The sequence below is a fragment of the Heterodontus francisci genome, chromosome 8 (genome assembly GCF_036365525.1).
Source record: "Heterodontus francisci isolate sHetFra1 chromosome 8, sHetFra1.hap1, whole genome shotgun sequence".
NCBI classification, from domain to species: Eukaryota; Metazoa; Chordata; class Chondrichthyes; order Heterodontiformes; family Heterodontidae; genus Heterodontus; species Heterodontus francisci.
The window spans coordinates 127,108,470-127,122,203 of record NC_090378.1 but is presented as its reverse complement, the minus strand read 5'-3'; the positions used below and the strand labels follow the sequence as shown (position 1 = coordinate 127,122,203).

Genomic DNA, 13,734 nt, shown 5'->3' with positions numbered 1-13,734 from the left:
CACTCACAACGCACACTCAGACACTCACACACTCACACTCACATCACACACTCAGACTCACATCACTCACATCACTCACACTCACAACATACACTCAGACTCACAACACACACTCAGACACTCACACTCACATCACTCACAACACACACTCACACTCACATCACTCACACTCACAACACACACTCAGACTCACACACTCAGATACTTACATTCACATCACACAACACATACTCAGACACTCACACTCACATCACTCACACGCACAACATACACTCACACTCACACACTCACACTCACATCACTCACACTCACACTCACAACACACACTCAGACTCACACTCACACTCACATCACTCACACTCACAACACACACTCACACTCACATCACTCACACTCACAACACACACTCAGACTCACACACTCACACTCACATCACTCACACACTCACAACATACACTCAGACTCTCACACTCAGACTCTCACACTCAGATACTTACACTAACATCACTCACACACTCACGTCACCCACACACTCACACACACACACACTCACACACACACAGTCACAACACACACTCACACTCACATCACTCACATCACTCACAACACACACACAGACTCACACACTCACACACTCATACACTCACAACACACACTCAGACTCACACACTCAGATACTTACACTCACATCACACAACACATACTCAGACACTCACACTCACATCACTCACACTCACAACATACACTCACACTCACACACTCACACTCACACTCACATCACTCACACACTCACAACATACACTCACACACTCTCACTCACACTCACACTCACATCACTCACACTCACAACACACACTCAGACTCACACACTCACACTCACATCACTCACACACTCACAACTCACACTCACATCACTCACACCCACAACACACACTCACACTCACACACTCACACTCACACTCACATCACTCACACACTCACAACACACACTCAGACTCTCACACTCAGATACTTACACTAACATCACTCACACACTCACGTCACCCACACACTCACAATGCACACTCAGACACACACACTCACACTCACATCACTCACACACTCAGACACTCACACGCTCAGATACTTACACTCACATCACACAACGCACACTCAGACACTCAGACACTCACACTCACATCACTCACACGCACAACATACACTCACACTCACATCACTCACACTCACACTCACAACACACACTCAGACTCACACTCACACTCACATCACTCACACACTCACAACACACACTCACAACATACACTCAGACTCACACTCAGATACTTACACTAACATCACTCACACACTCACATCACCCACACACTCACAACGCACACTCAGACACTCACACACTCACACTCACATCACACACTCAGACTCACATCACTCACATCACTCACACTCACAACATACACTCAGACTCACAACACACACTCAGACACTCAATCTCACATCACTCACAACACACACTCACACTCACATCACTCACACTCACAACACACACTCAGACTCACACACTCAGATACTTACATTCACATCACACAACACATACTCAGACACTCACACTCACATCACTCACACGCACAACATACACTCACACACTCACACTCACATCACTCACACTCACACTCACAACACACACTCAGACTCACACTCACACTCACATCACTCACACACTCACAACACACACTCAGACTCACACACTCACACTCACATCACTCACACACTCACAACATACACTCAGACTCTCACACTCAGACTCTCACACTCAGATACTTACACTAACATCACTCACACACTCACGTCACCCACACACTCACAATGCACACTCAGACACACACACTCACATCACTCACACACTCAGACACTCACACGCTCAGATACTTTCACTCAGATCACACAACGCACACTCAGACACTCACACACACACTCACATCACTCACATCACTCACACACACACACACTCACAACACACACTCAGACACTCACACTCACATCACTCACAACACACACACAGACTCACACACTCACACACACACACTCACAACACACACTCAGACACTCACACTCACATCACTCACATCACTCACAACACACACACAGACTCACACACTCACACACTCATACACTCACAACACACACTCAGACTCACACACTCAGATACTTACACTCACATCACACAACACATACTCAGACACTCACACTCACATCACTCACACTCACAACATACACTCACACTCACACACTCACACTCACACTCACATCACTCACACTCACAACACACACTCAGACTCACACACTCACACTCACATCACTCACACACTCACACTCACATCACTCACACTCACAACACACACTCAGACTCACACACTCACACTCACATCACTCACACACTCACAATCACACTCACATCACTCACACCCACAACACACACTCACACTCACACACTCACACTCACATCACTCACACACTCACAACACACACTCAGACTCTCACACTCAGATACTTACACTAACATCACTCACACACTCACGTCACCCACACACTCACAATGCACACTCAGACACACACACTCACACTCACATCACTCAGACACTCAGACACTCACACGCTCAGATACTTACACTCACATCACACAACGCACACTCAGACACTCAGACACTCACATCACTCACACGCACACACACACTCACACACACACACTCACAACACACACTCAGACTCACATCACTCACACTCACAACATACACTCAGACTCACAACACACACTCAGACACTCACACTCACATCACTCACATCACTCACAACACACACTCACACTCACACACTCACACTCACACTCACATCACTCACATACTCACAACACACACTCAGACTCACACACTCAGATACTTACACTCACATCACACAACACATACTCAGACACTCACACTCACATCACTCACACTCACAACATACACTCACACTCACACTCACACTCACATCACTCACACTCACAACACACACTCAGACTCACACACTCACACTCACATCACTCACACACTCACACTCACACTCACACTCACATCACTCACACTCACAACACACACTCAGACTCACACACTCGCACTCACATCACTCACACACTCACAACTCACACTCACATCACTCACACCCACAATACACACTCACACTCACACACTCACACTCACACACTCACACTCACATCACTCACACACTCACAACACACACTCAGACTCTCACACTCAGATACTTACACTAACATCACTCACACACTCACGTCACCCACACACTCACAATGCACACTCAGACACACACACTCACACTCACATCACTCACACACTCAGACACTCACACGCTCAGATACTTACACTCACATCACACAACGCACACTCAGACACTCACACTCACATCACTCACACACACACTCACACACACACACTCACAACACACACTCAGACTCACATCACTCACACTCACAACATACACTCAGACTCACAACACACACTCAGACACTCACACTCACATCACTCACATCACTCACAACACACACTCACACTCACACACTCACACTCACACTCACATCACTCACATACTCACAACACACACTCAGACTCACACACTCAGATACTTACACTCACATCACACAACACATACTCAGACACTCACACTCACATCACTCACACTCACAACATACGCTCACACTCACACACTCACACTCATCACTCACACTCACAACACACACTCACACACTCACACTCACACTCACATCACTCACACACTCACAACACACACTCACACTCACATCACTCATACTCACAACACACACTCAGACTCACACTCACACTCACATCACTCACACACTCACAACACACACTCAGACTCTCACACTCAGATACTTACACTAACATCACTCACACACTCACGTCACCCACACACTCACAATGCACACTCAGACACACACACTCACACTCACATCACTCACACACTCAGGCACTCAAACCGCTCAGATACTTACACTCACATCACACAACACATACTCAGACACTCACACACACTCACATCACTCACACTCACAACACACACTCAGACTCACACACTCAGATACTTACACTAACATCACTCACACACTCACGTCACCCACACACTCACAATGCACACTCAGACACACACACTCACACTCACATCACTCACACGCTCAGATACTTACACTCACATCACACAACACATACTCAGACACTCACACTCACACTCACATCACTCACACTCACAACACACACTCAGACTTGCACACTCACACCACAAGCACAGTCACACAAATGCACACTGACATACACTCACACGTACTCACATACTCACTGACACCCGTACACATAGGCACACTCTTACACATACGCACCACACGCATGCCTGAGATTTATATAACATTTATAACAGAAACTATCCCAAGCCATTTCACAGGAGTGTTTTACAGTAAAATTTAACACTGAGCCACATGTGGTGATATTAAGGCCAAAAACTTTAACAAAGGGGTTGGATTTAAGGAGTGGTTTAAAGGAGGAGAGAGAGGTGGAGAATGTAGGGAGGGAATTCCAGAGCTTCGGGCCTAGGCAGCTGAATGCACGGCCGCCAATGATTGTAAAAGAGCAAAGAACAGTACAGCACAGGAACAGGCCATTCAGCCCTCCAAGCCTGCACCGATCTTGATGCCTGCCTAAACTAAAACCTTCTGCACTTCCGGGGACCGTATCCCTCTATTCCCTTCCTATTCATGGCTTGACTAAAATCAGAGATGCTCAAGAGGCTGGAATTAGGGGAGCACAGATATCTTGGAGGGTTGTGGGGCTGGAGGATATTCCAGGGATAGGGAGGGGCGAGGCCATGGAGGGATTTGAAAATAAGGAAGAGAATTTTAAAATCAAGGCGTTGCTTGACTGGGGGCCATTGTAGGTCAGCAAGTACAGGGGAGCTGGGGAACAGGACTTGGTGCAAGTTAGGTTACAGGCAGCAGAGATTAGGATGACATCAAGTTTATGGAAAGTAGAATGTGGGAGAGCAGCCAGGAGTGCATTGGAATAGTCAAGTCTAGAGTTAGCGAAGGCATTCATCAAAATCGCACACAAACACACACAACAAACACACGCGCACTCTCACAAAACCATGCACATACTCACACGTGCACACGTACACCGACACACACTCGCTCTCCCACCCCTCACTGAACACGGCACCCTGCCTACAGTTTCCAGGCCTAGGGTTTCTAGCACGGCCAAGAGCCTGCACTGGAGAGCTTCCAAGGAGCAGCACTGCCCAACATATCACTGGCAATTCCAGCCGCTCAGGAACTGACTTTCACTCTCCATGCATGAGTTGAAAACTGAATAATGGATGGGGCCTATGACATTTTAACATTTGGATGGGGCGAAGATATTAAACTGGAGGCGTGGATTTGTGTAAAGAGGATGGAGATAAGAGAAACTGTTTCTTTAATGTGAGAGAAATGCATAATCCATATGCATGGAGTGCATGTCTTCCTCTCTCCAACTCATGCATGCTATGCTGGGTACTGCCCATACAATGGGAATTTAACCAGTACCCCATCATCCATGGAACAGCATTGAATCCAAACTCATTAAACCGCCACATTTATGCAACAGCTGAACTTTGCATCGAGAAAAATGACAGCAAGCTTATGATAATTGGCAAAAAAGCCAGGTGGAAGATGAGGAGGATTGTTTTGACATAGCGAGATATTCTGATCTGGAATGCACTGCCTGGAAGGGTGGTGGAAGCAGATTAACAGGAACTTTCCAAAAGGCAAGTGGGTGCACTTGAGAAACAAAAATTTGCAGGGCTATGTGGAAAGAGCGGGGGAGTGGAACTAATTGGATTGCTCTACGAAGAGGCAGCACAGACACGATGGGCCGAATGGCCTCCTTCTGTGCTGTGCCATTCTATAATTCAATGAACGAGAACTGTTCTGCTGATTGAGATAGATGTGATTAACTCTTTCCTGTTCTGTTTCTCCCGGAATTGCTCATCATCCCCCCCCTCCCTCCATGCAAAGTGGCCGAATCCATTACACTGACATGTATCAAATGCTGACCCTCATGTCTCCACCGCTGGGTCTGGGGAAGAAATGTCCTTCGAAAGTTGCTTACAAGGTAGAAAAAAAAACCTCAAACCATGCCTGCCTGAAACGTAAAGGATATTTATCAACATTTGTGTTCTGGGGGCGGGTAGACTTTTCAATTGAAAAGACAATTAAAAAAAATACATATTACAGTATGTGTTTGATTATATTTTTCGATCGTATTTTGCTATTATTACTGTTCCAGAACTGTAATTAGATCTTACTCACATCACCCAGTTTTTTCTGTTAATTTGATATTTCCCAAGATGAGGGATTTTAATGCACTTCCAGAACTCGAACTGGGCAAGAACATCATATCAAATGTTTAATGGGACAGTATACAAAGAACAAAGAACAGGACAGCACAGGAACAGACCATTCGGCCCTCCAAGCCTGCGCCGATCTTGATCCCTGTCTAAACTAAAACCTTCTGCACTTCCGGGGACCCTATCCCTCTATTCCCATCCTATTCATGTATTTGTCAAGATGCCTTTTTAACATCACTATCGTACCTGCTTCCACCACCTCCCCCAGCAGCAAGTTCCAGGCACTCACCACCCTCTGTGTAAAACCTTGCCTCGCACATCCCCTCTAAACTTTGCCTCTCTCACCTTAAACCTATGTCCCCTAGTAACTGACTCTTCCACCCTGGGAAAAAGCTTCTGACTATCCACTCTGTCCATGCCGCTCATAACTTTGTAAACCTCGATCATGTCGCCCCTCCACCTCCGTCGTTCCAGTGAAAACAATCTGAGTTTATCCAACCTCTCCTCATAGCTAATACCCTCCAGACCAGGCAACATCCTGGAAAACCTCTTCTGTACCCTCTCCAAAGCCTCCACGTCCTTCTGGTAGTGTGGCGACCAGAATTGTACGCAATATTCCAAGTGTGGTCTAACTAAGGTTCTGTACAGCTGCAGCATGACTTGCCAATTTTTATACTCTATGCCCCGACCGATGAAGGCAAGCTTACCGTATGCTTTCCTGACTACCTTATCCACCTGCGTTGCCACTTTCAGTGACCTGTGGACCTGTACGCCCAGATCTCTCTGCCTGTCAATACTCCTAAGGGTTCTGCCATTTACTGTAGACTTCCCACCTGTATTAGACCTTCCAAAATGCATTACCTCACATTTGTCCGGATTAAACTCCATCTGTCATTTCTCCGCCCAAGTCTCCAACCAATCTATATCCTGCTGTATCCTCTGACAATCCTCATCACTGTCCGCAACTCCACCAACCTTTGTGTTGTCCGCAAACTTACTAATCAGACCAGCTACATTTTCCTCCAAATCATTTATATATACTACAAACAGCAAAGGTCCCAGTGTAGAGGGAGCCTTACTCTGTATCTAACCCTGTGCTGTACCTGACCTGGGAGTGTTTGATGGGACAGTGTAGAGGGAGCTTTACTCTGTATCTAACCCATTCTGTACCTGTCCTGAATGGAAAGTCCTCTATTCCATAGCACGACCATTTCTCACCTGAGATGTACAAAAATATACAGAATAAATGAAAGTCTAGCAACCACCCAAAGCTGCCCCAGGCCAGTCTCATGTATAAACCAATTCATAGGGAGGAAGATCTGTGTCCACCTCTTTCCCTCTGCGGCCTGCAAGAACACAGCTGCTTTGTTTGAAATCTGGGTGGGTGGTGCATGATTCGATCACTCATTTAATGCCTGACCTATCGCATCCCAACACTCATTGTCACACTCTCTGTGCTAGGAACACTCAGTATTGTCAAAACATTCCCTGCCATTCACAGCTGCAAAGGCTGATGGGTTCTCGCATGTTAAAGGACACTGCTTGGTAATGTTTCTCCGATGAATGTATTATGTTGATTTAGTTATTTACAGATTGTAGTACTGCCTGAACTGAAAGATCAAGACGTGGGACATGTACAGGTAATCCCTAACCATGTGGTTTGATTGATCCATTTTTGTCAGTGTGGACGAGGCCTGAATTCTCCATTTGTATCTCATGTCAAGACAGAGGACGCACGGCTTATCACAATTCTAGAAAACTCGCTCAACTCCACCTGAGTCTCTTCCAGGTCGATGCACCACACGTTGAGCTAAGCCATGTGGTGCCAGGTTCTGTGCCCAGGCAATGCTCTCGCTGAGGCAGCTGATCTCGACTGCAGCATCACTTGGGGTTCTCCATTTGTCCTCAGAATCCATTTGCCAGGAATGGAAGCCGAGTTTTCCAAGCTGTCCAGTGGCACCTTGTGCAGGCCCAGGCTGGGTTGGGGTACCGTGTTGAGCTGACCCTCTGTATCTGGGCTCCTGTGGGAGAACGAGCCACTTGAAGGAGGTACCGGATGGCAGGCATGCAGGATGTTGAAACCATGTGGCAGTGGGAGGCGACCCCTTCAAGAGAGGAGGAGGGAAAATTCGGATGGGACAACGAGAAGAAAATAGATCCAAGAAGCCTGTCACAGAGCTAGAGTGCACAATAGTGGCCCTGGCAGCTTTTTATGGACAGTGCCCAGAGTTTGCTGATGCTTCTATCCTAGAAATCAGTCCCCCTCTCCCTCCCTCTCTCTGCATGACCCTCACACTTTCCTCCCTCTCTGCTTTGCCCTTCCTCACTCCCTCTGCAGTGTCTCTCTCTCACTTGCACTGTCCGTCTCCCATTTTCACGCAACCTTTCATTCTCTCATGTGTTTCTCTAGCAGTCTCTCCCTCTCTCTCTGTCCCCGTCTCTCCCACTCTCTGTCTCTACCTCTCTTGCTCTCTCTCACTGTATCTAACCCCCGTGCTGTACCTGTCCTGGGAGTGTTTGATGGGACAGTGTAGAGGGAGCTTTACTCTGTATCTAACCCCCGTGCTATACCTGTCCTGGGAGTGTTTGATGGGACAGTGTAGAGGGAGCTTTACTCTGTATCTAACCCCCATTTTTTTTTGTAGAGGGAGCTTTACTCTGTATCTAATCTGTTTTTATTTACCCCAGGCCCCTTTTATATACATTATAAAATAACTTTATTGAATACAGATAAATAAAACAAAAACTCAAATTAAGGCAGCATTGTCTGCATCGATGATGCACTCCAGCCCCTGCAGTGCCCACCGGTCGCGGAAGGCCTCAAGTGAACCAGCGGACACTGCATGCTCCTTCTCCAGGGACACCCGGGCACAAATGTAACCGCGGAAGAGGGGCAGGCAATCAGGGCAGACGGACGCCCTGACGGCCCGCAACCTGGTCCTGTGAATTGCCACCTTGGCCAGGCCCAGGAGCAAACTGACGAGGAGATCCTCCTCCCGGCCCACGCCACTCCGTACCGGGTGCCCAAAGATCAGGAATGAGGGGCTGAAGTGCAGCCAAAACTTGAAGAGCATCCCCTTTAAATACTCAAAAAGGGGCTGCAACCTCACACATTCTATATACACGTGGAACATGGACTCGTCCAGGCCGCAGAAATTACAGGCGGCCTGGGAGTCCGTGAACCTACTTCAAAGTCTATTGCACGGGACTGCCCTGTGCAACACCCTCCACCCCAGGTCCCCGATGTAAAGAGGGAAGACTCCCACTTAAAGAGATCTCCATCAGGGTTTCCCCTCGCCTTCAGATGGCAACACGGACCGCCACAGCGAGTCCGGCTGGCTGACGAGGGCGAGGAAGTGGAGCGTGTGCAGGAGCAGCCCGTACAGGAAACCCCTCCACGCCGTGTGGAATGGCACAGAGGGCATTTCCGAGAGGTGGCTCAGGTTGTGCGGGACCGGCTCCCGAGGATGGTTTCAGGGCCTGGATCCGATGAGCAGTTCCGGCCGAGTGGGGGGTCAGCTCGGCTGGGAGTGCTCCATACTCCCAAACCCCCTTGTCACCCGCAGTGAAGGGCATCCTGGGGGTTTTGACTACTCCTCCGCCCGTCAGTCCGTCCCCGGAGCCAGCCCCCCGGACAGCCGAGGTGCTGTCCTCCGCCGGTGAGAGAGCGCCCTGACAGATTCTGGTCAACTCCATCAGTGTAGGTGGGAGATGTGTCTCTTTTCCATTTTTCTGGTTGGGCTGTGCAATGGGATGTCCCCTGACAAAAATGGATCAACTATCATACTGGGTGGAGAGATAGTCGGTTGCATGTGATCTAGAAGCTTCCACTGACTAGAAAGACAGTGCGAATGGTGTGGGTTGTTCTGATGGGAATGTTGCGTTGAAAGTTCACTTTCACTGGGTAAATGACAGTTCATCTGCCATTGTTGTCGAGATGGGAGGGGCCTCGTTCAAGGCACCATTGCAGAATGTGAGTGAGCTCGCCTACTGCTGTTTGTTTGGTACTTACTGGGATTGCCAGCCCTCCTGGATTGTCTTGGGGTCTGCAGGAATTAAAGATTACTCTCCCAGACACCACAAACAAAATAAAACCCAAGTGAAAAATCATAGGGCCCTTCAATGAAATAACATTTATTTTTCATTTTCTTCAAACATTTTTGTTTTTGTGACAAAAATATTGGAGGTGGAAGCAAAGATGGTTTGACAGTCGAGAATCAGCCATTCAGGTAACAAACAGCCTGATCTGTTTCCAATCAGCGTGTGAGGGCAGGGCAATCCAAGGATGGACATGTCAGGCAGCCAATGGCAGAGTGTGTGGGGGCAGGCAATTGACGGTGGGCAGTCATGTGATGAAACTTCCTGGAATACACCCAACCAGGGTTGGCAGCCCCAGTGGATACCATAAACATCTCACTTTAAGGTCGCAGTGAGAGGAAGGTGCAGAGGATGGAGAAACTAGAGAAGGAGGTTGAGGTACCAGGATGGGGGGAGATTGGGGCAGTTGAAGAAAATGTTAAATTGCAGTACACATAAACAGTCACTATCATTGGAGTTGTTGTGAAGCCGATAACTAGGTTCCAGTTGTTTTATCTCTGGACAGGGTGAACTGGCAGCGTAGTTAGATTCGGTTATGACTTGTTCTCCCTCTCCTTTGCAGAGACTGGTACTGATGAACATGCCTGTGAGTGAGGAGAAGACTGTGCACTTCACCTCCACCCTTATGGGCTTGATCAGGACTGCACTTCAAATCAAACTTGCGAAAGGTAAGAGGCATATTCAGTGTTGACACCACACCACTCGAGTTCTCTCTCACCATAACAAGAACATTAACAACTTGCATTTATATTGTGTTACAATCAGGGGAGGAGGGGTCGAATGGCTCCCCTCTTTTCCCTCTCCTGCTTGGACCGCAACAGGTTTACGACATTTTTGAAAAGGATTCACTTGCCAGTTTAGCGATCGTTCAACTGTTTATGTGCAGTGATCATAAAAGAACCAATTGGACAGTTTTCTTAAGTTTGACAAAGAAAGAGCTTAGCTTTATTATACTAAAATCAATATAAATAAAACAATAAAATATGCTCCAACTTGCACACGCACACCCAAGATTCACACCCACACACAGAGAGGTTACAGCGTGGGGAAGGATGGATTGGTTGAATTAGAGTTCAGAGAAATACAAGGGGTATACAGTCTGTGGGGGTTGAGGACGTGGCTGGCTTCATGCTGAATTCAGTGGTTGTGTAACTTTCCTTTGGTAGTCCCGATGCTTCCGATTTGCAGATGTGGACGGCTGATTTGGCTGTTCTCCTGGAGACAGTAGTGCAGGGTTGATTTCCTTCAAGGAGTCTCTGGCTGCAGCAGGGGCATCCCTGGGTGGTCTCGATCAGCAGGCAGGGTTCGAAGCTTGCAAGGTGGGTCGGAGAGAAAGAGAAAGGAAGGAGGGACCCAACTCAGGTCTGGCTGCTTGTCTCCTCACTGCAGGAAATATAGAAACTTAAGCACACGAAGGGTGGGCCTGTCACATGACCATCACCCAGCGATTCAAACTTGATCATTACTAGTGTATTCCCCCTTGCAACTTAATTAGTCCATATCCCCTTCGCTCAGCTAGGGTCCTGTTGTCCGTGTGATTAGGTTTAGTGGTTCGTTTCCACCAGTTGAATATCTCAGATGATTGCCTTGATACCTTTCAAATGCAGACAGGATATGTGGTTCACTCAAATTCCCCAGATCATTATTTATTTTTTATTTATTTAGAAATACAGCACTGAAATAGGCCCTTCGGCCCACCGAGTCTGTGCCGACCAACAACCACCCATTTATACTAACCCTACACTACTCCATATTTTCTACCACATCCCCACCATTCTGCTACCACCTACCTACACTAGGGGCAATTTATAATGGCCAATTTACCTATCAACCTGCAAGTCTTTTAGAGGTGGGAGGAAACCAGAGCACCCGGAGAAAACCCACGCAGACACAGGGAGAACTTGCAAACTCCGCACAGGCAGTACCCAGAATCGAACCCGGGTCGCTGGAGCTGTGAGGCTGCGGTGCTAACTGCTGCGCCACTGTGCCGCCCATTGTTCTTGATGGGTCTATGCAGACATGGTGTCTCCACTCCATCTCAATGGTTTGGAATGTAGAAAGTACAGTGATGCAAATTGGGGTAGCCATCTTTATCAGCAAGCATCGAGTCGCCTTTATTCTCTGTTTTTTTCTTTATTCAATTTGGATTTCCGGCTGATCAATTAAAAATCATTTGACATAAAGCACGTTTTTGTGACAATAATGCTTTCAGGTAGTAAAACATCCCGAGGTGTGTCACAGGAACAATTAGGAACAAAATATGACACTGAGCCACATAAGGAGATGTTAGGGCAGATGACCAAAAGCTTGGTCAACGAGGTAGGTTTTAAGGAGTGTCTTAAAGGAGGAAGGTGAGGTGGAGAGGTGCTGGGAGGGAATTCCAGAGCTTAGGGCCGAGACAACTGAAGGCATGGCCTCCAATGGTGGAGTGATTAAAATCAGGGATGCTCAAGAGAGCAAAATTAGAGGAGCAAAGATATCTGAGAGGGTTTTGGAGCTGGAGATACTTGCCATACAGGGAGTGCAATGAAGGTTCACCAGACTGATTCCTAGGATGGCGGGAATGTCCTATGAGGAGAGATTAAGGAGACTGTCTGTATTCTCTGGAGTTTAGAAGAATGAGAGGTGATTTCATTGAAGCATAAAAAATTCTTACAGAGCTCGACAGAGTAGATGTAGGAAGGATGTTTCCCCTGGCTGGGGAGTCTAGAACCAGGGGACACAGTCTCAGAAAAAGGGCTAGGCCATTTACGACTGAGATGAGGAGGAATTTCTTCACCCAAAGGGTGGTGAATCTTTGGAATTCTCTACCCCAGAGGGCTATGGAGGCTCACTTATTGAGTATATTCAAGACAGAGATTGATAGATTTCTAGATATTAAAGATATCAAAGGATATGGGGATAGTGCGGGAAAATGGTGTTGAGGTAGAAGATCAGCCCTGATCTAGTTGATTGATGGAGCAGGCTCAAGGGGCCAAATGGCCTACTCGTGCTCCTACTTCCTATGTTCCAATGGACCTAGTCAAGTCTCGAGGAAAGAAAGGCATGGATGATGGTTTCAGCAGCAGATAGGCTGAGGCAGGGGCAGAATTAGTGACTGAATCCCACCTTTTCTCTGCATCCTTCAATCCCAACTGCTCACCATATTCCTCAACCCCACCTTCTCCTATTTATAGCCAGGAGCATGAACACTATAGT

General features: G+C 47.4%; 1 protein-coding gene across 1 annotated transcript in view; it reads left to right on the top strand.

Moving 5' to 3' along the window:
* The window catches only part of LOC137373269 (probable voltage-dependent R-type calcium channel subunit alpha-1E), a 1,486,297-nt gene that overhangs the window by 1,398,134 nt on the left and 74,429 nt on the right, over positions 1-13,734 (top strand). The window contains exons 39-40 of the mRNA XM_068038118.1: positions 6,107-6,203; positions 11,099-11,204. Of these exons, the coding sequence (XP_067894219.1) occupies positions 6,107-6,203; positions 11,099-11,204 (203 nt within the window). The remainder of the gene's footprint in view (positions 1-6,106; positions 6,204-11,098; positions 11,205-13,734) is intronic.